This window comes from Heptranchias perlo, chromosome 22, assembly GCF_035084215.1.
Source record: "Heptranchias perlo isolate sHepPer1 chromosome 22, sHepPer1.hap1, whole genome shotgun sequence".
Taxonomy (NCBI): domain Eukaryota; kingdom Metazoa; phylum Chordata; class Chondrichthyes; order Hexanchiformes; family Hexanchidae; genus Heptranchias; species Heptranchias perlo.
In genome coordinates, this window is record NC_090346.1 from 8873449 (window position 1) to 8899596 (window position 26148).

Below are 26148 nucleotides of genomic sequence, written 5' to 3' on the forward strand. Positions count from 1 at the left end.
TTTTTTGTTTCTTCTTTCTTTTATTCTTTCTCTCTTTCTCAGTTTTTACTTTCATTCTTCTGGTTTTCTGCTCATTAACCTTAATTTTGTTTCCTACCTTTCTTTCATTGCTAACTTGGTGCTTTATTTATTCATCCTCAAATACATATTGCATTCCTCCCCTTAATTCTCTACCCAACCTTATTTTACTTGCTAATCTTTCAGTTTTGTAGCTTCTTACCCAGGTTCTGCCTCTGTTTCTTTCTCCTTTTTTTAAAAAAGGCTGGCCGCACCTAACTTTGATGTAGCAACACTCAGGTTCTGGAATAAATGGTATTTCATTTTTATATTTTTCAAGCCCACTTTCACTCATGGCTCGCTCACACGACATGTTCATTCTCATCAAGTACCATTCCAACATTTTTAAAACTTGCTAAAACTGCAAACATCTGAACCGAGAAATTGAAATTACAAGTAAGAACCAAATTCCTTAGGGTCAGTGTAAGAATCCAATATTTACTAAAAACAAACCAAATCCCCAGAGATGTGTGAACAGGAATCAGGCCTGAATCAATGCAAAGGTAGAGAATTTCCTCGGAGCCGCTCCCGCATGGCTTCTGCCACACTTCTAATGAAGTTATGATGGCAGGAGCTCTGAGGAGATTCCTGGCCTTGGTCTTAATATTTTTACGCAAGCAACTGGAATCTGATATAATGTAAACAAAGTGCTTCTTAAAAAAACAAAAACTATTACAGATTTTAAGAACACGTAACATATTTTGTTCCTTTTACTGCTTATTTCTTTAGCATCATTGAATTAAGACAGAAATGAACACTGACCATAGATAATTACTGCAAATAACCCTCCTTTCATCTCCCCCTGCTAGAAAACAATTTTTATGTGAATGAAAATCATTTTAAGTGTACATAGCAGTGGCAAATCCTGGCTGGAATATAGTCAAGAAATACATTATGGGTAATTTTACAAAAGTGCACTTCTGTTGAAGTAATGGATGGAAGATTCTGAAGGGTATGTTGATCTCTGCACTCTAATATAAGCTCCCAGCACACAAAGTACTGTGCTGTGTGAATTCTTAAAATCTACTCTATTATATCAGTATTAGGGAAATTTCTGTTGTTTTATTTTTAATTTGTAAAAAATTCACCAATACCATGTTAATGGTCATGAACATAGCTAAGTTCCCTTTCACGTTCAGGCTCACTCACATTCTGTTGCTGGGGATAATCTTTTGGCCATCACGAAACCATGTCATTTGCGGTCGCGGGTAGCTGCTGACATCTGGCGATTTTAGTACTGCAGCCTGACCCTGTGATACTGTGATGCGTTGGTCGCCTCCTTCAAAACTCCCCATGTCTGCAGAAAAAAAGTGAGAATTTTCAACTGATTAAATGAGAAAAACTACCACCAGGGCATAACGCAATATTATTTCTGTGACTAAAACATTGGGGAGCAAAATAAACAGGGACAAAGTAAAAGATGCTCTATTCCTAGTATGAAGAAGACTTACCCTTGTCATCAGCAGCAATTTATGGGATAAACTTTGCACTCTACCAATAATAAATTGCCTTTCAACAGTCAAAGCACAGAACCACCATATAATTCTGCTCACCCATTCTATTTATTTTTCTTTCCTTCCTTTGGTTCATAAGAACATAAGACCATAAGAAATAGGAGCAAGAGTGGGCCATTCGGCCCCTCGAGCCTGCTCCACCATTTAACGAAATCATGGCTGATCGGATTTTTACCTCAATTCCACTTTCCCCATATCCTTTGACTCCCTTGCTGATCAAAAATTTGTCTAACTCAGCCTTGAATGTATTCAATGACTCAGCCTCCACAGCTTTTTGGGGTAAAGAATTCCAAAGATTCACGACCCTCAGGGAAAGAAATTCCTCCTCATTTCCGTCTTAAACAGTCGACCCCTTATTCTGAGACAATATGCCCCCTAGTTTTAGATTCCCCCATGAGGGGTAACATCCTCTCAGCATCTACCCTATCGAGTCCCCTCAGAATCTTGTATGTTTCAATAAGATCTCCTCTCATTCTTCTGAACTCCAATGAGTATAGACCCAACCTGTTCAATCTTTCCTCATAAGACAACCCGTCTATACCCAGAATCAACCTAGTGAACCTTCTCTGAACTGCCTCCATTGCAAGTTATGTCCTTCCTTAAATAAGGGCACCAGAACTGTACGCAGTAATCCAGGTGTGATCTCACCAGCACCCTGTACAGTTGTAGCATGACTTCCCTGCTTTTATACTCCATCCCCCTAGAAATAAAGGCCAATATTCCGTTTGCCTTCCGGATTACCTGCTGCACCTGCATGTTGACTGTTTGTGTTTCATGTACGAGGACACCCAGATCCCTCTGTACCGCAGGTCACTGTATTTCATCCCTAGGCTAAGGGGGCTAGCTGCTAAGGCAGCTTGCAGCAATCACCACTTGACATCTCTCCCTCAAAGTGCAACAGAGACTAGGAAATCTCTATGTGGATATAACCCGCATCTTATATCTTGTGGCACCACACACTGAAACACCAATGTACTGCACCACCATTACAGGACTCCACTTTTCACTTGACATGTATACAAAAAAACTGACTGAAGATTAGAGAACTGGCATTTCAGTAATCATTAAATTTGGAAGGTTCATCGTTAAGTTAGCTCAAATCTGAAGGAAATTTTATTTTTTAAACTCATACTTTGTACACTTACCTTCAGTTTGCTAAAAATAAAATTGGGGTTTAACTTTATTTCAACTTTGGATGAAAACATTCTAGAGCGTATGAGAACGAAGGTACATAATGGTGGTGGTGATGGGTGAGAACTGTTGTAGCTAATTTTTAGATCCGGAGAATTGAGCAATGCTGATGAAGGGTATAAGCACTTCAGTGGCAAAACTGTCAACCTCCTGACATTCCCACTGCCTGAAGTGTAGAGGCAGACTCAGGATCGAGACGAAATTCCTATTTACATGACAGCAACCACTGGATTTGTTACTGAATAACATTTCTGTCAGCTTTGGTGAATTTTAACTTCAGAGTGAATTTAGATTTTAGATTTCCATGGGTTCACTTTGACAAAAATTGGTGTGTTTTATCTATAGATGGAGATTTGCTTTTGAAAACATAATACACTAAATGGGTGTACATCACAGATGTGTAATAAGAACCATGTAAACATCACAAAAATCACTAAGATTTCTGACAAATGCATTAGGACAAATAAATCAACAATACATCTGACAGCTTGGCAGACTATTTTGACCTGTACTTTTACAGCCAGTTAAATTTTTCTTCACCTACTGTCAGGTGAGCAATCCATTTCCTCAATGACAGAATTACTGGATGATTTTGTGGCAGAGTTCTAAAGCAGACAATATGTTTTTTTTGTCAGTATGTGAAGAAAAATGAGAACTCCTGCCAAACTGAAGGCTGTAATTGTTCCGTATTTATAAGATTTGTTCTGACTACTTTTGTTAGCATTCAATTTTGACTGTTAATTTTAAACTTTTGAATTGTCACAAATGGATGGTGAAATGTTTAATCCAGAATTTTTTTTTTAAACACTAACTTGATTTCTGATGTAAAATTGTACTATTTGTGTAAGAACATAGTAAATATTGCACTAGTTCCAACCTTAAAAGTTAAGTTTAAAGTATTTGTACCACGAGGCCACAGCCCAACTTCTCTCACTCAGATACATATTGAATTTGGGTTGCTTTTGTTCATCCTTGTTCTCAATAGTGAAATTCTCCTTAGGGCTGCTTTGAGCTTCCGCCAACTTTTCACAGAGCTGACAGGTTGCTAATTTGATTAAATATGACCTACATCTGGATTAAGTAGCCATCTGCTAACATGCCCATAGCCTTTATTAAACATGAAGCTTCATGAATACAAGTAAATAGAACCTCCACTTGGGATTTTCTACCAAACTTAAATCACTTATATACTTTAGCACAGAGTAGTTGTTAACTGGGGCTAAGAAATGCTGCAATTTTATGCATGAAACCTAAGTGCAACAGCAGTTTCACGTTGTGATTCTAAGTATCTCAAAGTAATTCAGTAAGCCAAAATCATACTCGCTTTCAAGTTATTTTGACTTGTCTGTATGATATTCCACTCAGGTACGGTAACATAGTGGTTATGTTACTGGACTACTAATCCAGAGGCCTGGACTAATAAACCGGGAGTCATGAGTTCAAGTTCCCACAGCTGGGGAATTTAAATTCAGTTAATTAAATAAAATTTGGAATAAAAAGCTAGTATCAGTAATGGTGACTATGAAACTACTGGATTGTCGTAAAAACCCATCTGGTTCACTAATTTCCTTTAGGGAAGGAAACCTGCTGTCCTTCCCCAGTCTGGCCCATATCTGACTCCAGACCCACAGCAATGTGGTTGATTCTTAACTGCCCTTCTGCCTTGAACTGCAGTTCAAGAAGCTGGCTCACCACCACATTCTCAAGGGCAATTAGGGATGGGCAATAAATGCTGGCCTTGCCAGCGATGCCCACATCCCATGAATGAATAAAAAAAATATTGAAAGCTTCGAGTAGGGGGCTAGGATTGTAAGACTCAGATCGAACCTTGTAAATGCTCCATGGAAAACAACAAAATAACATGGAGATTATCTTGGGGACACAGGAGCAATTATATCATGTAAGAAATACAGGACACAACTACCAGCAAGTTACAAAGCCCAAAACTGGTTGTGCAAAGTACAAATGCTATGCACCACAGCCCAACCTGGATATGCTGCTTATGTTTCAGTTCTCTTGTTTAGTGGTTGTGTGCATAGAATACATTCTTTTCTTCTCCAATTTTCTGCCCTTCTGAGGCATCAATTCAGACTTTGGTATATGGACGGCATCCATCATCTAGTATTTTGCCTGAGGGCCCATTCTTTGTGTGTGAGCTTACAGCGTGTAAACTGACATTTCTCCATAGGGGGAATTAGCTTGCTTCTGTCCTCAACTGACATCCATGCAGTGCACTTTCCAGTAGAAGGCCCTGGGTAGCAATTAGGTTTTGGAACCCCATCTGATAACACCCTTCTCTAGCTCAGGTCAGCACCTCTGTCTCCAATCCTGGCCGAGAACAGATAATTCTGCACTGATTAACATTCGCGCCAGACAAGTGCCAGGCAATGACCATCTCCAACAAGAGAGAGTCTAACCACCTCCCCTTGACATTCAACGGCATTACCATCGCCGAATCCCCCACCATCAACATTCTGGGGGTCACCATTGACCAGAAACTTAACTGGACCAGCCATATAAATACTGTGGCTACAAGAGCAGGTCAGCGGCTGGGTATTCTGCGGCGAGTGACTCACCTCCTGACTCCCCAAAGCCTTTCCACCATCTACAAGGCAGAAGTGTGATGGAATGCTCTCCACTTGCCTGGATGAGTGCAGCTCCAACAACACTCAAGAAGCTCGACACCATCCAGGACAAAGCAGCCCACTTGATTGGCACCCCATCCACCACCCTAAACATTCACTCCCTTCACCACCGGCGCACTGTGGCTGCAGTGTTTACCATCCACAGGATGCACTGCAGCAACTCGCCAATGGCTACTTCAACAGCACCTCCCAAACCCGCAACCTCTACCGCCTAGAAGGACAAGAGCAGCAGGTACATGGGAACACCACCACCTGCACGTTCCCCTCCAAGTCACACACCATCCCGACTCGGAAATATATCGCCGTTCCTTCATCGTCGCTGAGTCAAAATCCTGGAATTCCCTTCCTAACAGTACTGTGGGAGAACCTTCACCACGCGGACTACAGCGATTCAAGAAGGCGGCTCACCACCACCTTCTCAAGGGCAATTAGGGATGGGCAATAAATGCCGGCCTCGCCAGCGACACCCACATCCCATGAACGAATAAAAAAAAAATTAGGCATTAAACCTGAGACTTTCTTTACCTGTGTGATAGAGTATTACCAACCATAGTATATTAAAGCTGTGCTCAACATTTCCCATGAATTGACCATCAAAACCCTTCATGATCACTGTCCAAAGGAACTTTACAATAATATATGTTATGGCACTATTCATTTCCATTGCAGTGGGGTGAGCTTGCAATTGTTCAAAAATCCATCTGAGATTTCAAAACTAAAATCTCTTAATGTGATTCTTATTCACAGAATGAAACAATGATAACAATGTTTCTCCAAATAAAAGGAACAGCTGTGGGCAAACTAATGAAAGTGTAGACATTATTTAGATGGATTACATTCCTAGCAAGAGCCAGCACTGAAGAAGGCAGCATACTAGCAGTCAATAGTGATCAAGTCCATTCAGGCAATAACCAGGCTCAACCTTGCTTACTTTCTGAAATCAGACTTGATTATGTACTTCAAGCGTGCAATGTCTGTAGATAAACAGGCCACTACTCAAATCTGAAATAAATTTAAAGCAATCAGATCTACAGAATCACAAAGAGATCAGCCTCATAGCTAAATACAGAAAAGAGTGAGGCATATTACTGAATAGAATTGATTGCAGTTTATATCAAATTGTTTTCAATGTTTTGGAATGAAATGGCATTATTTGTGAAAAGCAAAACCATTTGAAATTCCATCGCACATGTTCATAGGTTCTAATCTGATCAGTAGGCACTGTTCTAACCTGCTTGAAATATATGTGATGAGCTGGGTCACTTCACAGCACATCACGTGGTAGAACATCCTGTCTGATAAAAAGCTGGCTTAGGCCAGTGCGTCCAGCTCGAGCAGCTAAATCAGTTTTCACCAGACCTAACTCCAACAGACCAACACTTAAAGCAGTCTAAATGAGAGATTATGAAGTCCAATAAAACACAGCGGAGCTCCAACACGTGGCACTACATAATGATGTGATAAAGATTTGATCTCACTCTGCACCAAATCTGATATCATCTTCACCATCTGGGGAGGATAAAATCAAAAGAAAAGTAAGTTCATCCTCACTTGTCCGTACCTTCTAGAGGCCAGTACGGAGTGGAGTAGTAGAGGCCAAGGAACAGGTCGCTCAGCTGCTCTCACTCACCTGTGTTTGGCTCGGAGAGGTCGCAAAGGACAAAAAACTAAAGGGGGTAAATATTTTCCAAAAAAGAAAAAGAAGTAAACTAAAATACATTCAGTATGCTTTTCAGCTGAAGTGAGAAAGTACCAGAGAAAAGAATTCAAAGAGAAAGATCTGGCCACTTAGTTAAGTTAATGTGACATTTTTTTTTACACCTTGCATTAAAGGGACTGATAGCTCTTGACAGTCGAACATGCCAATTACATTTATATGAAGTTACATCAGTCCTTAACAACAGGAACCCAATATTTCACCTAGAGCCGTGCTGTCCAGTGCGTTAGCAACTAGCCACATCTGGCTAATTAGGAATCCAGATGTGGCTAATTTAGTAAAGCAAAAATGATTAATAGACTCCGTCGCTGGGCGTGTGATCTCAATATTCATATTCTCACGGTGTAGGTATGTGTACTTTAACCTTTTTGTGCATTTGATGTTAAAATGGAAAAACAAAACACAGAGTCTGCGAGTGTTTTTTGATCATAGTCTGTGCTTTACTTCCTTGGTTACTGCTTATTGGTTATCTGCTAAAATGATGTGTAACATGGGTGAAAATGCCCGACTTCAGCATCGTGGAAACACCAGCAGCATTATATGGGGAGGGGAGCTGTCATCATGGTCAGCTCGACCAATTGGAATAACCAGACCAGGTCAGCAGAAGGAAGCAAGCCCACCAATAATGAGCAGCTTCAACGGGGCATGTGGCAAAGAGCAAGTGGCATTCAACCAGGCGGAGAGCGGGGGCGGGTCTGGGCGGACAGCGGGGGCGGGTCTGGGCGGACAGCGGGGGCGGGACTGGGCGGACAGCGGGGGCGGGTCTGGGCGGACAGCGGGGGCGGGACTGGGCGGACAGCGGGGGCGGGACTGGGCGGACAGCGGGGGCGGGACTGGGCGGACAGCGGGGGCGGGACTGGGCGGACAGCGGGGGCGGGACTGGGCGGACAGCGGGGGCGGGACTGGGCGGACAGCGGGGGCGGGACTGGGCGGACAGCGGGGGCGGGACTGGGCGGACAGCGGGGGCGGGACTGGGCGGACAGCGGGGGCGGGACTGGGCGGACAGCGGGGGCGGGACTGGCGCATCTCGTTGAGCGAATCAACATTCTCAGCAATCACTCTGATGAAGTCAAAGTTCCGCTCCCAACTGCTGAACAAAAACCAAGAAGCTGCACCAAGATGTGTTGTGTCTGATCAATTCATGCCAGAATTCCAAACTTTGGCGAAAGAGAAAGACTACAAAGTTTTGCACTGAATGATGGTAGATATTTGATAAGTAAATATACACATGAAGGACATTTACCTGTATTGTGTGTAAAGCGTTTTCTACTAAAATTAGTGCATGTGGCTAAAACGGTGTCACCGTAGCCACACCTGTGGATAGTCAGTGATTTCTACTGGATAACCTTTCTATGTGTTGTGATGCCAGAAGAGCTGGCATCACAACACATAGAAAGAATCGATCCTGTGCTTCAACAGGGGGAATAATCGGTGATTATGGTTATGAATTCCTCCACCCTATTCAAACCACCATCAATGCTGATGAAGCTATGTGACAGTGGCAATTCGTCAAAGGAAGGAAAACAGGGAAATTGGATAAAAGACATTTGTAGGTCAAGAAAGAAGGGTAAACTGCATTAGTGGTTGTCCTGATTAACTACTGTAGTTAACACAGGAAAGAACTAGCCTGACTGAAATAACCATTTTCAGTTAAGATTTGACTCTATTAATTGAGTTACAAGATATCAGATGAACACATCAATAAACCAGCCATTTCTGGTGGACAAGAAGGGCATCAAACAAGTCTAATATTTGTTGTTTTCTTTTTTAATTTCTTGATTATTGGTAATGACAGTGCCATGAATTGGATTACCCGATTTTATTGATTCAGTAGATGGTACATTCCATGGTACAGTCAAATGACATTGTTCATAGTATGAAACCAAAAGGAACATTTTAGGTCCACAACTTAGAAACTGTGCATCATGGTGAAAAAGTGCCATCCACTTACATGCTACTTGTACTTGTGTCTTCCTCTGTAAAAGTGCTCCACGTCTGTTCCGCACCACACACTGGTAAAACCCAGTGTCTGAGCGCTGGAGGGATGGAATAACATACCTTGGATAAAAAGAAATGTTCAGCTTAGTGCATGGAATTAATATGGACAGAAACCAGTAACTTCCCTTTTTTCTTCCATTGATTATGCCATAACTAATACCACTTTCCCAACAGCAAATTGGAGTCATTTAATTTTGTTTCCACCCTTTGTAGTACAACATCTGCTATGTCTGGTTTACACATCAGACAACTTTGGATCCAATAAAACTGAGCCACATAGGCACTCATATGGATTTTAATATGCTGACAGAATATTTTCATCACATTAGAATCCTTGAATGTGAGTGAATGGTGGGCGCATGCTTCCAATCACTTCAAAATCGCAATCACAGCAACATAAGCCTGCAGTAGGATCAGCAAGTTTGAACTTGTGACCACGTCTCTAGAGCATTTGCACTAGCTATTATTCCAGAATGGAAATACAATAGAGTTCACATACCTCAGCAAAGGAGACACAGTAGACCAAGTAAGGCCAAGGTCTTCACATATCCACGGCAATGACTCCGGAGGCCATATAGCTAGCTCAATATAACAAGCAAAAACAGAAAATGCTCATGATACAGAGCAAGCGTACTGTGGGCGGTTTTGAACTCCATGCTATAGGAAATATGTTGAGGTAATGGAGAGGGCACGGCGCAGATTCACTAGGAATCTGGCTGGTATGAGGAAATACAAAGAAAGACTTGGAAAATTGGGACAGTTTTCGTTAGAAGAGAGAAGATTACAGGGTGATGTGATAGAGGTGTTTAAAATTATGAAGTGATTGGACAGATTAGATAGAAACAGGCTGTTCCAGCAGTTGAGGGATTAGAACCAGGGGACATAGATATAAGATTAAAGGGGTGATTTTAGCCCTGGCAACACAAGGACCGTTCCTTCAGTCCCCGATGGCAGCCTCCTGCCACCTGACATTTTACTCCCGCCCGCCAACCAGTTGCCACTTCCCGCCAGTTTCGGGCGGGCAACCGACCGCGGGGCACACAGGTATGTCCCGGGAGTTAAAATCGCCCGTACCTCACAGTGCTGAGGTCAGGAAGGGTTGCCGTCCACCTCGGCCCCCATTCGCCTGACTCCCGCCCCGAGTTACAATCAGGGCTTCCAGGTAAAAGATTTAAGAGACAAAGCAGGAGAAACGTTTTTACACAGAAGAATATGAGATTGTGGGATGCAACCCCTGTCCATCAGTTGTCTAACAACAAACCAGGGACTGTGCTCTGGTTGGGGGTGGTAATTAGAGTCTCTTTTGGAGTTAAGTTGGCTTCAAGAGGACATACCTCTGATAGAAGATTGAACTAAGTCAACCCTTTGTGGCAGTCTCCATAATCTGATACCTGAGCCAGTCAGGGCCACAGTATTCCAGGTCACTGTTGGTGCTTGATCAATCAGCCTGGCTTATTAATGGGACCTAGATGGGTAAACCTGATCAGTCACTGGGGATGGAATTCTTCCCACTTGATCCCAGACAACCCTGAAAATCAATGCCCTAACAGATAGGGTAGTTCTAAATGGACAAGCAGCAAGAATGCAGTTCACAATCAGATGATCAACCAGACTCCCGAGTTATAATACTAATTTTGTGTCAATGCACATCTGAAACCACTTTGCATCAATGTGGAACCAATAGTAAAACTGGCCTACATGCATGCTTTTAAGCAAAATGATCAAACCCTCTTCGAATATCCAAATAACTGAAGTTTTGCTCCTTTTAATTACCTGTATTCACTAGAGAATGCTGTGATATCGGAGTCATTTCGTAACCATTTAAACTCAAGTGGCCAACTTCCCTCTGCCAGGCAGGTTAACACCAGACGATTCCCCTCCAAGTGAACCTGTGGTGGCCCTGGTTCAGTCTTAAAATATGGTGGAACATCATCTGAAAGAGAGAATGGGCATATCGTAAATTTGTACTGTGACAGAAATTAATACTATCACATTAATATGAACACATTGCATCAAGTTCAGTTTGACAGTCCCAGCAGAACTCAGACTTTAGTGGATTATGGTAAAACATCAACAACAGCATTCAATAACAATCTTAATAATACAATAAAAATGATTGTGTTCATCCAAGTATGTCCATTTCCAGACACCTCATTTATCTGCAGTAACCACACGACTGTTAATGTGTTATTCATCAAGTGGTTACCGAGTGCTCTGTGCTGTGCTCAGAAGACTCAACAGAGCCACTGCACACATATTTAAAAATAGTCACCAGAATTTCATGGCCCCATTCCGTCCCAGCTGCAGCTTCTTTATGCCCCTCCCCACAACTCCATTCCAGGTCCTACCCCTCCTCCTTAAACTCCCTGAAGTTTCAGCCCTAGTCCCTGCTCCATCCTTCGTACCCATGACAAGAAAATCACTTCCATGGCTGTTAGGTGGTCTCTTTGCGAGAAATGAGGGTAAAAAAAGGGCAAGACACACAGAAAAACACAGAAGGAGAAATTGTGCAAGAGTCATAGGAAATAGACTGAAGGAGGGTGAGAAAGAGCTGGCGATAGGAGATACAGAGACATTGAGAGAATGTATGAAAGCGATAGAGAGGGAGAGAGAGGAAAAAAAAGAGGAAGACAGACATCATGAAAGACAAACAGAAAGATAGAGGTAGCCAGAAAGAATTAGAGAAAGGTCGACAATCAGAGAGACAATTGCATGAAACGAAAGGCACAATGCCATGGGAGATAAACTAGCAATAATAATTGTTTATTAATAATAATAATTCCCTACATTTCAGTAGTGACTACACTTCAAAAGTACTTTATTAGCTGTAAAGTGCTTTGGGACTTCCTGAGGTCATAAAAGGTGCTATATAAATACAAGTTCTTTCTTTATTTAGTTAATTCCATGATAAACCTAAGGGCCTGCAGTTAGAGAAATAAACACAATCTATATGGTTGCTGTTTAATTTTGCTAAACTACCATTAACTGGTTTGTTCCACAATGGAAATAGGATTTTGCAAATAATGGAGATATATCCAGGCTGGAATAATCTAACATTTCTAAACGGAGAGTTCCTGAAATCTATCAGTGTCGAGTAGGACCATTACAAAGATGTGTTTAAATTATACTTGTTACTCTAATTTTGAACAGTGACTGGAGTTTCGTATTACATTGTAAAGTCATGACCAGCAGGAACAGACCTCAAATTGCACATAAACTCATTTCAGGTTATGTTGCTGGCCCAAGTAGAAACAGGAGTAGGCCATTCAGCCGTTTGAGTCTGTTCTGCCATTCAGTTAGATCGTGGCTGATTTGTACTTCAATTCCATTTACCCGTCTTTACTCCATATCCCTTGATAGCCTTACCTAACAAAAATCTATCAATCTCAGTCTTGAAAATTTCAACTGACCCAGCGTCCACAGCCTTTTGGGTGAGCGAGTTCCAGATTTCCACTACCTTTTGTGTGAAAAATGCTTCGGATTTCACTCCCAAATGGCCTAGCTCTAATTTTAAGATTATGCCCTTTTGTTCTTCTCTTTGGTCCCCCACCAGAGGAAATGATTTCACAGTATCTATCCTATCAAATCATTTTGAACACCTCAATACGATGACCCCTCAACCTCCTAAACTCAATGGTACAGAAGCCAAGTTTATGCAACCTATCTTCATAATTCAACCCTTTAAGCCCCGTTATCATTCTGGTGGATCTGCGCTTTACCCCCTCTAAGGCCAATATATCTTTACTGAGGTTCGGTGCTGAAAGCTGAATGTAATAATCCAGGTGGGGTCTGACTAAGGCTCTGTATAACTGAAGCATCACTTCTTCACTTTTGAATTTCAACCCCCTTGACATAAAGGCCAACATTCCATTTTACTTTTTGTATCTGTGCACTAGCTTTCAGTGATTTGTGTACTTGGACATCTAAATCCCTTTACTCCTTCAGAGTTCCTAGTTTCTCTCCATTAAGAAAATACTCCAATTCGTCTTTCTCAGATCAAAAGTAGATGACCTCACATGTACATTACGTAATATAGAGATATGTGTAACTACTTTCTCATAATGCATTCATTATATTCGTGCTATTGGTGATCAAACTACAAGTGACCAGTTACTTGAATGGAATTATTCATCTCACTAGAGCTTACATAAGATTAAGGATAATGATGGGTGTGTTAGAAAACGTTAACAAAACACGCATGGGCAACACAAAGTACCTTACTTTCAAGATAGGAGGAGCACTATACTGTAAGTAATGATCATATTTTCAAAACAATACACAAATACTTATTACTATAATCAAGTTGACAATCCTGCTTGCATATGCAATAATACAGAACTCTTAAGTATTGACTGGGCAGACAGGAAGAACAGTTCACTTCTCTCAATATTTCCATCCACCCACCATTTTAGCAATGTATATTTACAATACACAGATCAAGCAGACCTCCTCAATGTGACTATTGAAACAGAAAGAAATTCAGTGGGGTAAATGTCACCGTCACAGTGATGGTGTGCAAAGGTTAAAGGATCTGCTGCAAGATGACCAGAAGGAGCATTATCAGAAGGAGCAGGAGAGGTAGTAGTTTTTGAATGGGAGAACTGGTGCAATCTACATTCTTTTCTTTGATAGATGAATCCATTACTACAGTGCTTAAACTTTTTAGTATTACAAATAGCAGAAATGCCACATCTGTCCAACAGTGTACAGCCCAAAATTGTACACACAACTCCAACTGTGGTCTTACTGAGGTTTTATACAGAGTCACCTTTTCATCTCAACTTCTATATTCCCTATACCTCTTGCCATAAAACCAGGTATTCCATTAGCTTTTTTTAATGATCTTATCCATCTGAGGTGCCGCTTTTAAGTCTTGAAGCCCCAAATCCCTCTGCTCCTCCACATCAGCCAGCTTTCCCCTGTTCAAAGTATAATTATTACTTTCATTTTTTTTAAACATGTACCATCTCACATTTACCGACATTGAATTCTATCTGACACTCTTTGCCCATTCCACCATCTTATCAATAGCTCCTTGCAGATTCCTTTTGTCCTCAGAAGACCAAAACCAGTATCCTGGCACAAACTCAGTACCCTTGTCAACAACTCCATTCCCCTCCCAGCTACTGTCTTAGGCTGAATCAGACTATTTGAAACTTCGGCGTCTTATTTGATCCCATATCCTCTCCAAAGACTGCCTACTTTTCCTCCGTAACATCACCTGCCTCTGCCCCTACCACAGCACACCTGCTACAGAAACCCTCATGAATGCTTTTGTCATCTTCAGACTCAATTACTGAATTAACTAAAAGTCTGCTGTCCGTATCATACTCATGCACCAAGTGCCACTTGCCCATCATCCCCTGTCCTCACTTGCCCATCATCCCCTGTACGCTGACTCCCAGCTCCCCAACGGTTCAAATTTAAAATTTTCATACTTGTGTTTAACTCCTTCCATGGCCTCGCCAATCCCTATCTCTTTCATCTCCTCCAGCCTTACAACCCCCCCAAACTCTCCATTCCTCTAACTGCAGCCTCTTGTGCATCCCCCCTTCTATCGCCCCACCATTAACAGCCATGCTTTAGGCCACCTAAGCCACAGGCTCTGGAATTCAGTCCCTAAACCTCTCCATCTCTCTTTCCTCCTTTAAGAACTTCTTAAGACCCACCTCTTTAGCCAAGCTTTTGGTCACCTCTCTGAATTTCTCTTCCTTTGGCTTGGGGTCTGTCTTTCCTAATGTCCCTATGAAGCACCTTGGGATGTTTTTCTACATTCAAGACATCATATAAATGCAAGCTGGTGTTGTTGTTATGTAAGCAAATGCAACAGCCAGTTTGTGTACAGCAAGGCTCCACAAACAGCAAATGAAGTAAATGGCCAATTAATCTCTTTTGGTGGTGATAGTTGAGGGCCAGAAAACTGGGAGAACTCCCTGTTCTCCTTTGAATACTGCCTTAATCTTGCACTTCAATGCTCTGTGTATTTTATAAAACTGCTTGAGTATGCAGTTTACAGATCAGTACTTATAAATACAGCATGGTTTCCAGCAATTAGAGAACAGCTTGAAGGAAATAAATCACTTATCAAATTTGGTGCACATGTAATAAATTATTTTTAAATTATCAGGGTGACAAATCGATGTTCGCAGATCTGTGGTGAGACCCACCAATTGTTTGTGACAGGAACCCAGCGGCTATGGAAAGAAAGTAATTAACCAAGCTTATTGAAAATCCAATAACTGTTTTTTAAATTATGGCAACAGACCACTGTATACAGATGCAGGATGTGGCAGTAAAGATGACTTTCTGCATGTCTGTTTTTAAATGAATTCAGTATCAGATGTGACTCAATCTTATACCCCATTTATAAGGATATGTAAAATCCGGTAATGCAGAGGCACAGTCGTGGCATTCTTCTCAATACCGAGTTACCAATCTGAACTGTGGCGCTGTGAAGGCCAGACACATTGGGGAGGGAGGAAAACACACAAAGAATTGACTCCTGGCCACTGTATGCACTCCCTTCCGACTGGTTCAGAGCAGTATTAATGAGAGCCCAAGAGCTGGTCAACGGCCTTCTCAACCACAGGTGGCACAAGGCACAGAAAACACGTAGTGGGATCTGATACCCTCCCCCCAAAAATACACACCAGAAAGAAAGGGTTAATAAGTACAAAAAGCATTGTAGCAGCAAGTAACGAACAAACTGTTGAAATAATGTTTCAGCTGGATTAGCAACTTGAGGGAAAACAAAAGAAAAAACAATGTAACCATTACAATCCTGATTTCTACACAGGTCTCAGAAACAACAACAACAACTCGCATTTAAATAGCGCCTTTAACGTAGTAAAACGTCCCGAGGAGCTTCACAAGAGCGATTATCAAACAAAATTTGACACAAGCCACATAAGGAGGTAATAGGTCAGGTGACCAAAAGCTTGGTCAAAGAGGTAGGTTTTAAGGAGTGTTTTAAAGGGGGAGAGAGAGCTGGAGTGGCAGAAGGGTTTAGGGAGGGGATTCCAGAGCTTAGGGCCTAGGCGGCCTGGTGGAACAATTAAAATTGGTACTGCGCAAGAGACCAGAATTGGAGGAGCTCAGAGCTCTTGGAGGGTTGTAGGGCTGGAGGAGGTTACAGAGATAGGGAGGGGCAAGGCCATGGAGGGGTTTGAAAACAAGGATGAGGATTTTAAAATCGAGGCATTCCCAGACCGAGAGCCAATGTAGGTCAGCGAGCACAGGGGCGATGGTGAACAGGACTTGGTGCGAGTTAGGATACGGGCAGCAGACTTTTGGATGAGCTCAAGTTTATTGAGGGTGGAAGATGGGACGTCAGCCAGGAGACCATTGGAATAGTCCAGTCTGGAGGAACAAAAGCGTGAATAAGGGTTTCAGCAGCAGATGAGCTGAGGCAGGGCGGAGACGGGCGATGTTACGGAGGCGGAAGTAGGCGGGCTTGGTGATGGAGCGGGTGTGTGGTCGGAAACTCATCTCAAGGTCAAATAGGACGTCAAGGTTGCGAACGGTCTGGTTCAGCCTCAAACAGTGGCCAAGGAAAGGGATGGAGTCGGTGGCTAGGGAACGGGGTTTTCAGCGGGGACCAAAGACAATGGCTTCCGTCCTCCCAATATTTAGTTCGAGGAAATTTTTGCTCATCCAGTACTGGATGTCAGACAAGCAATGTGACAAATGATAGACAGTGGAGGGGTCGAGGGAGATGGTCGTGAGGTAGAGCTGGGTGTCTTCAGCGTACGCGTGGAATCTGATGTCGTGTTTTCGGATGTTGTGCGGGAGCGTGAAGAGATGCCATTGCAGGTGATTCGCTGGCTACAACTGGATAGACAAGAATGGAACCAGGCAAGTGCAGTCCCACCCAGCTGGACAAGGGAGGAGAGGCGGTGGAGGAGTGTGGTGTGGTCAACCGTGTCAAAGGCTGCAGACAGGTCAAGAAGGATGAGGAGGGATAGTTTATCACGGTCACAGTCACATAGAATATCATTTCTGACTTTGATAAGGGCTGTTTCAGTACTGTGGCAGGGGCAGAAACCTGATTGGAGGGATTCAAACATGGAGGTGCAGGAAAGATGGGCACAGATTTGGGAGGCGACTACACGTTCAAGGACGTTGGAGAGGAAAGGGAGGTTGGAGATGGGGCAGTAGTTTTCAAGGACTCAGGGGTCGAGGGTGGGTTTTTTGAGGAGGGGTGTGACGACGGCAGATTTGAAGGGGAGGGGATAGTACCTGAGGAGAGGGAACCGTTAACAATGTCAGCTAACATGGGGAGCAGGAATGGAAGTTGGGTGGTCAGCAGTTTAGTGGGAATAGGGTCGAGGGAGCAGGAGGTGGATCTCTTGGTCAAGATGAGCTCGAAGAGGGCATGAGGGGAGATATGGGAGAAGCTAGAGAAAGATGTGAGTTCAGGGCTAGGGCAGGCGGGAACCTTGGGGGAAGTTTGGCTTGGTGGGCTCGGGGAAGGGAGGGAAGCTGCAGAGGCAGCTGAACGGATGGTCTCAATCTTAGTGATAAAGAATTCCATGAGCTCCTCGCACCTTTTGTTGGAGGTGAGAGTGGAGGCTGCAGGGGAGAGGGGTTTAAAAAGATTGTTTATAGTGGAGAAGAGAAGCCGGTTATCATCTTTGCATTCCAGCATGATCCTGAAATAGTGAGCAGTTTTGGCAGGGGAGAGCAGGACCTGATAGTGCTTTATGTGGTCCAGCCAGTTGTCTGCCATAAATGTTCAAGTGTGCGTCCCTTGGACTTAAGGGAGAGGAGATGGGAGAACGATCAGGGTGAGAGAGAGTAATGATTTTAATGGGGACAAGGGCATCAAAAGTGATGGTGAGGGTGCGATTGAGCAGATCAGTAGCTGCAGAGATATTGTGGTGAATAGGGGGCCAAAGGCTAGAGAGTTGGGAATTTGAAAGTGCTGTTGCAAGTGACTTGGGGGAGAGTTTTTTCCAGGGGCGAACATAGAAACAAGTGGGGTTGGGAGGGGGAAGGGGGATGTGGGTAGAGAGGGATACAAGGAAGTGATCAGAGATGACCTTATCCATGATTGACATGATGAGAGTAGAGAGGCCACGTGAGAGGGCAAGGTCGAGGAGGTGGCCATGAATATGGGAAGGGGAGTTTATATGGATGGACAGATTAAGGGAGGATAAGAGGGCAGTGAACTCAGAGGAGAGACAGCATGATGAGTTGAGATGGAGGCTGAAATCACCGAGGATGAGAAGTCGCTCGGTGCAGAGGCTGAAGGAGGAAAGCGATGAAGATAAACTTCTAAGTGTTATCAGCAAGAGATCTTTCAGAACCATTTTTTGAAAAACTAATATACAACACAAAATAAGGGTAAATTCAGCAAATCCTGCACTCCTGTCCCAGATGGGGAATCTGCACTCAAAAGGAGCACAGGTCAGAGATACGGTTATAACATTTTCACCCTGACTCTCCAGCACATGGTCCCTTCAAGAATGGCTCCCATCAGGCAGCGCGGGAGTGCTGAATTTACCCTATGGTATTCATACAGGCTGGAGGCTCAGCTCAGAATTACAAAGTCTCCCAATCACACACGTCAGAGGAGTACGGCATCTGTTTGACTAAGGTACAAACCCCAGAGGATCATTTTTACACATTATTCTCAGGGAGACTCATCTTCCAGAGCATAAACCTTGCAACCATTAAACTGAATAATGCTGAATTTTGTATCAACTTTACTGAATCAAAAAAATTGTGTCGGATAGAATTCCTGGCCCAAGTGTTGATACATCCACAAGTATGGAAATTAAACAGACATTTCTTAGAACACAAATACTGGGTCAAACATAAAATGGTAAAATAAGAAAAAATATATCCAAGAGTTAATTCTCTCCTTCGTTTCCTGGCAAGGTTCACTTATGTCAGAACAATCCCATCTTTGGTCATTACTTCATTCTTTTTATAACTACAATTGTTTACAGGGAGCATTTTGTAAGAGTATTTTTAAAATGCATAAGGTCATTACTGGGTGAGGTCTGAAATCTGGGAATAGGCAGGCATGGGCCTGGCAGTGTTCCTATGTTCCAAGTCATGTTCCAACTGTCAATTGATGAAGAAATGTTGTTGGAGAGGGATGAGTGCAGCACTGACCAACCAGAAGGGTTGAGGCTAATTTATGACCTGATTTCATAACTTGCTCCTTCAGATTAATAATAATCAGTCTGCAGTTACAAGCAAATGAATTTTGCTATAAACAGTGTCAGGAGCAGCATACAAATTAAACCAAATGTTCATGTGAACTGACACTGAAATTTATTAAGCCATCATAATCACACCATCAATCAGATTACAGTCCAGTAGTAGAGGGATTGGAAACATCCGTGTGAATGGTGCAATCAGCCACAGCAGGTCCTTCATTATGACACACTACTTGCCAGACAGCAGCATCGCTCTGGGTTGCTAACCTTTATGTTAAATACAGCCAAATACATAGCACCCATCATACATCAAAAGTAAACGGGGACGATTTTCAACTGCTGCTCGCCCCCGGTTTCTCACCTGAAAAATGGACAGAAGGAAATTGGGCGGGCACCTTGGACACCCCTTTGACGCCCGGGGTTCGCTTCATTCAATTTTCAGGCAACCTTTAATCAAGAGCCCAGCATTCATGCCCAAAACAGGTGGGGGGCAGTTTAAATGTGCAAATCGGGGTCCTATGCCGGTTGTAGGACCCCAATTGCCATTTTCATGTACAAATGGGCAGAACAACTATTGAACGGCCTAACCAGCAGTCCTTAAAAGGAACCACTGAAGCTCCAAAAACAGAGTGGAAATTTTTGAAGTGGGGAGTATTTTTGCGGGGCCCAGAGGATCAGAAGTGCTACTCTGGGCCCCACAAAACTATAGCAGCCCCATGCTGACCCGTTCTCGAAACCTCCCCCACCCTACCCCCCAGCTCCCCCATCCCGAACAGGCCTCTGCAGTAGCTGGTCGCTTACTGGCTTCCCAAAACTGCATACTTAAAGAAGGACCTTGCTGGTTTCCAGTGGGTGTCCTTTCCTCCCTGCTTAGAACAACAGGTTAAAATGGATGTCAACGGGATGCCTCCCAGTTAATTTTAACAGCTACCCGCCAAGTTTCCGCCAGCAGGGTTAAAATTGCCCCTCAAGTCTCTGGAGTGTGGCTTAAACCCCTGACTCAGAGGCAAGAGTGCTACCATTGAAGCGTCTCACATATTATGCCATATTAATTTATAATAGTAATTCTAAATCCAACTATTCCCTCTCCTTTGGCATGTTGAAGGTTGCACAAGGATCAAAATTAAGACTCCAAGAAGCAGGCAAAGGGCAGAGGAGTTTGTAGCTATGGCTGGTCTGCAATAACCAAGAAACAATTGATCTGCAAGCATAGTCATGACTAAAGATGGACACACTGCACCTTACACATATGGGTGTTTGTGAGTATCTTGTATAAACCCGTTGCAATATGATCATATGTACTGTATTGGTCCATAGCTTTTCTATGGCAATGAGGCATGTGAAATAAAGAGGTAACTTATCATCTTAAATGTCTCCCATTATACACAAATGAGAAACATTAGCAACCTACCAGGTTAAGTATGAAAAATAAATTATAACACCACTGTCGTACTACAACAATGGCTATATCTTCTTTCACAGGTTCACTGAACATCAATGAGAAATATTTTAAAACCACAGAAAATGTACTTTTTGTCTTTTTTTTTGAGAGTGCAAAGGAGGTGCTGTGTCAAAGTATCAGTCTGATAAAGAGACAAGGTACTGTGAAATAGAGATTACGTTTGGTTGTACTGACATACAGCTTAGACAAGATGAAAATGGGAATTCTGTCTTTTGAAAATCCAAAGGCTTGTCGGGTAGAGAATTTAATTTGTTCAGGTTATCAGACACGAGTCACACAGCCAGAGCATTGTACAGAGTGAAAGCAGGTGGAGATTTACCGTGGTCTGTACAACATGCTCATTCACCCTGCTGTACTTATGTGCCACATCTACTGTGAGATACAAGATACTGCACTAACCTCATTTCAGTCTGAGAAATTAAACAATATAGTAATAATAAAATCTCAGTCCTAAGGTAAGCCTCCAGGTCTGAAATGCTTCTTTCTTATGCGCCAGCAATGATGCACTTAAATCATGAACTACAGCGTTAAGTCTAAACTGTATTGGCAACAATGGAACCAAAAACAGCTAGAACAAAATATAACTTTTTTTTGTTTTAAAACAAGTCCTGTTAGTTCATCTCTACATGCCATGCACCAGCCAACAGACTGAACAAACAACCTGTTTCCTGGTCTCCGTCAATGGCACTACAATACTGGTCACCAGGAAGTGTACAAGAGAGGATAATAGGGACCCCTCCAATGTTTACTCAATCCCGCTGTGGAAGCACCTAGCCTCTACTCTGCACTGCACTGTAAAGTCTTGGAACGTTATTTCAGAAGTTTCCTGCACTACTGTTTTGCTGCCATTAGATATCACTTAGGGTTTTGTAAATATTAAGCACAATCGAAGCATTAATTGGTTAGAAATGGAAAGTACAAACTTTGCTCAAGTAACTGCCCGAGTGACTGCACAGCATCTTAAACATGTCCAGTCACAAATATTAGTACAATCAGAACTACTGTACACAGCAGAATGGTTGCTAGCTGTCCTGCATGAGTCCTTCCACCATGCTGAAGGCAGGTGTTGGTTAGATAAGTGATGAGGAAATTCAAACCTGAAACATCAGCTGTTGCAAGGCATTACCTGCAGGCCAGGTATGAGAACATGCATTCATATATCCATGGGTTCAGTGCTTTACATGATCAGGTTGTACCAGGGCAAGCAGTTCCTGCAGGAGCTCCATACCTCTAACTGGTCAGTTGTCTAATGACCATCTAGTAATTATCCTGATGCAGAATATTTCTTTGGAGTCCAGCTGGCTCCAAGATGACATGCCTGATGATGGAAAATTGGCACCAAGTCAACCTGCTAATGGGTAATCTGATACTTGAGCCAGATAAATCCATTTTATCCCAGGATACTGTTCATCGACCTGCCAGCTTGGCTAATTAATAGGGCGTAGACTGGTAGACATGTCACTGAGGCTGGGATTCTCCCTACTCAGCTCCAGGTAACTCTGAAAGCCATATCCAATGGGTAGGATAGTCCTGACTAGACAATCAACCATCTACCAGAGGCTTGTGTTGGTAAGCTGTGTGGGTTTAACTGGTTTAAACTCCATCAGCATTCCAGTGCACTCTTGGAGGTCTCTAAGCCTTTGTTCTTGCCAACCTGCATGTGAGCTCTCTGGAATTAGGTAGATGAGGTCGGTAGGTTATTTGACCTTTGAGGCAGTTATAGACAACTATAATCTTGTCCTCAGATATTCATCACAGCTCAGTTAGAGGCTCAAATCAGGATCTTCCAGATCTGCATGTTTCAGCACCACACTATCAGGTACACCCAATGAGTCCTCATAGCAGCACTTACAATATGATTTTAATAAGAGATCCATTAGTTATTTGAATTGCTCTTGTTCACTTAGCACGCAAAGATAGCCTTTCATATAGTCATAAACAAATCTGACTAAATAAAATTTACAATCCATTTATGAAATTATAATTTTTTTGAGTGACTTTTTGTGCTTATGTAATTGAAGAATGCCAATGCAGTCAGCACTAACAGTGACTGTCAGGAAGCTGTATGACCATGGGTACCATTACAGCCACACCCGATGCTGTCTTCATTTGATGTCCACACAACTATAATTCCAGCAGTGGTCCCTTGGTAGCCATCAGGAAGAGGAACGCATAGACAAAAAATGATGCAGGATTGTCTAAAGGTGAGGTTACTGGTCTCATGGTCATGGAAGCAGCACAAATGCCACTGGTGCTAACAATGGAAGAAAGCTAAATAGGGGGCTCTAGTATATTTATAGCAAGGCGGGATCACATGATTCTGGATGTAAAGTCTTAAAGGAACAGAGTGATATCGCTGATCTTACCTATTTTGGATGCCAAGAATAAAGACTAAATAATAAAATGGAAATGTTAACATACTTTAAATTCTGGTGGAATGGTACTTGTCCCACCTGCTGGGATGCTATACTGATATGGTTCATCTGCAGCTGCAATATAGAAATCTCTCTACATTGCCACAATGGTTAACTGCAACTTCAGGAGAAGTACTCCTTCACTGCACCAGTACCACCCTGCCATTTGCCACACCCTATTCTTTGGCTTAGGAGACCAAACCTGCAGAATTTGTGTTTAGTGTCAAAATGGGTTTTGTGGACTGGGAATTAGGTTGAGTTCAGTTGCTATATATAGCAACCACAACCTCCTACTGCCTCATAAGCTAACCCTTTGTGCCATTTTAGTCTGCAATGTGTAGAACACACCCATTTTATATTTTTTTTAACAAAAAGAACACAATGAAGAGAACTCTCCATATTTGAAATTACTGCAAGTTCCAGCATACTCTCCGCAAGGTTTTCTTTATGTGTACTGGTGAAAAGTGTTTTTAGTCATTATTACCCAAACAGTGGGTGTGCAAATATAAAATGGAAAATTGATAGGGAGAAAAGAATTCAGTTCCCCTCTCTATACTGCTGTACATACCAGTAATTTTACTAATTATATCATTTCTTGTGGATTTCTGATGGGAGGCCCATGAATATAGCTCGAACTCTTAATCCTACTTGTCTGTAAAGACTAGGCTTAAGTTCATATAAAACCCTAGCAATATTAACCAACTCCACAAACATTTCTCTGTCTCGATGGGATTGCATTCTCCAGCATAAATGGAAATGCTGGATTGAAAGGTCTTTCAATTACTCAAGGGCAAGGAGGGATTAGGTTTCTGGCACGGCGCAAATCTCTTCATAACTTAATATTTTCTATTAAAAAAGCAATCTGCTCTAAGTGCTGTCCAATTTAATTCATGAAGTAAGAAAGATTTAATTCCCCTGTGGTGAGCTGCACTATCTCATACAGCCAATGGGCTCATTATCCTAACTGCCTAACTACTCTTTGCAATATTCATCAAAGTATAACCAGATTTGCATCCGTTTGCTGATATGCTTCTCCGGCCTTCAGAACTGAAACTGAGATGGTATCTGCAGTTCCTGCAAGGCTGATGTGCAAAAGAACAAGTGTCTCAGGTATCTCTGCAGTCTCCTTCAGCCCTGCAACCCTCCAAGATCTCTGCGCTCCTCCAATTCTTGCCTCTTGCGCGTCCCTGATTTTAATCGCTCCACCACTGGCGGCCATGCCTAGGCCCTAAGCTCTGGAATTCCCTCCCTAAACCTCTCCACCTCTCTACCTCTCACTCCTCCTTTAAGACACACCTTAAAACCTACCTCTTTGACCAAGCTTTTGGTCACCTGTCCTAATATCTCCCTATGGGTCTCGGTGTCAAATTTTGTTTGATAACACTCCTGTGAAGCACCTTGGGACGTTTTACTATGTTAAAGGCACTATATAAATGCAAGTTGTTGTAAAATCTCTTTTCAAAGGGACATTTCAACCTGCACTCCACAGGCTTTCAAGGATAAAAAAAAACATAAAATCAATTTCTGCTTAAGAAGAAGATGAATCCATATTTAGTCCAAATAAATCCTTATATTTCGTAGGATGGATTTCAAAGCAGCAACATTATTGAAACATCTAAATATTTGTTATCACTTGTATGGAATAACATTAGGTCATCCATTTCAAAATGTAAGAAAAGTAACAAAAACAAATAGAACTGACAAATGCATTTAGTTTGAATTTGTGCAGCAAATATTAATACAAACTCTGAAGCTATACAAACATACTCAGAGTTTTATTAATTTAGTTTTGGCCAATAATATCAACACAGTGTAAGCTGGAATTACAATTCCTACATTATAGTGTAGTGCTTACTTTTAAATCATGAAATATATATTTCTAAAAAAGTTCTTCCATAAAAGCAACCATGAAAAGCACCAATACTTTAAGATAGAAATTCACAAGCAAAACTAAAGACAAGTATTATTAGATGTGTTTTTAATATAAATTATTATTGACATTTTTTTTAGGAAATCACACAGCATTAACAGCTAACAGAAATGGAACATGAGTCTATAGACAATTACAAGAAAGGCATTTTAAATTTTTTTGTCCATCAACACGAGGAGAAAACAACTAGTTTGTACTTTGCTTCTCCTACTTTATATTATTCTGATGCACCTTTAAATCCAAGGTGAAATCTTCCCTTGTTTGCATCCTGATTTTTTAAAAGTTGTGTTATACTGTTACTAATGTTTCTTTTTACTGAATTGTGGGGAGAAATTGCTGGTAATTAATACAACAGCTAACTAAGTACAAAGTACAGTATAAATTTATCTGTCAGCTGGTGACAGCACAAGTGCTAATTAGGGCAAAAGACAAGGTTTGTGCTTTAAATCTTACATCTTTGAAGTTTCAAGCGAAAGAGTACTTTCAGAAAACATTTTACAGTTTGAGAAAGCATTTTATGGTTTGAACTTCTAATGTGCCTAAAATTAAAAGAAAATACTGCTGGATATGGCATCAATGTGTGGTATAATATTAGTAACATTTACCTGAGGAAGGAGGAAGTCTCCGAAAGCTTGTGAATTTAAAATAAAATTGCTGGACTATAACTTGGTGTTGTAAAATTGTTTACAATTGTCAACCCCAGTCCATCACCGGCATCTCCACATCATGGTATAATATTAAACATTCATTGCTCATGGGATAATCAGTGGTTAGAAACTCCTGTTATTTGTTAATCTCAACAATTTACATTTATAAAGCGACTTTAATGTAGTAAAACATCCCAAGGCGCTTCACATGAGCGTAAAAGAACACACGTATCACGTGTGAAATATGAGAAATAGGAACTTACAATAAAAGAGGATGGGTTACTGAAAATTTTAAGAGTTGAGGAACACAGGACAATTATGAGCAACACTGAATATCTGACAAAGGATGAGCACAATTGTGCTTTTGGTTTTCAGTTTCATCATAATATGAAAACACCAACATT

The 26148-nt window shown here is 41.9% G+C and overlaps 1 protein-coding gene across 1 annotated transcript in view; it reads right to left on the reverse strand.

Moving 5' to 3' along the window:
• Nucleotides 1-26148, reverse strand: part of sdk1a (sidekick cell adhesion molecule 1a) — a 682245-nt gene that overhangs the window by 387317 nt on the left and 268780 nt on the right. Inside the window, exons 2-4 of the mRNA XM_068002895.1 lie at nucleotides 10896-11055; nucleotides 9076-9182; nucleotides 1207-1354 (exon numbers count right to left, since the gene is read on the reverse strand). Of these exons, the coding sequence (XP_067858996.1) occupies nucleotides 1207-1354; nucleotides 9076-9182; nucleotides 10896-11055 (415 nt within the window). The remainder of the gene's footprint in view (nucleotides 1-1206; nucleotides 1355-9075; nucleotides 9183-10895; nucleotides 11056-26148) is intronic.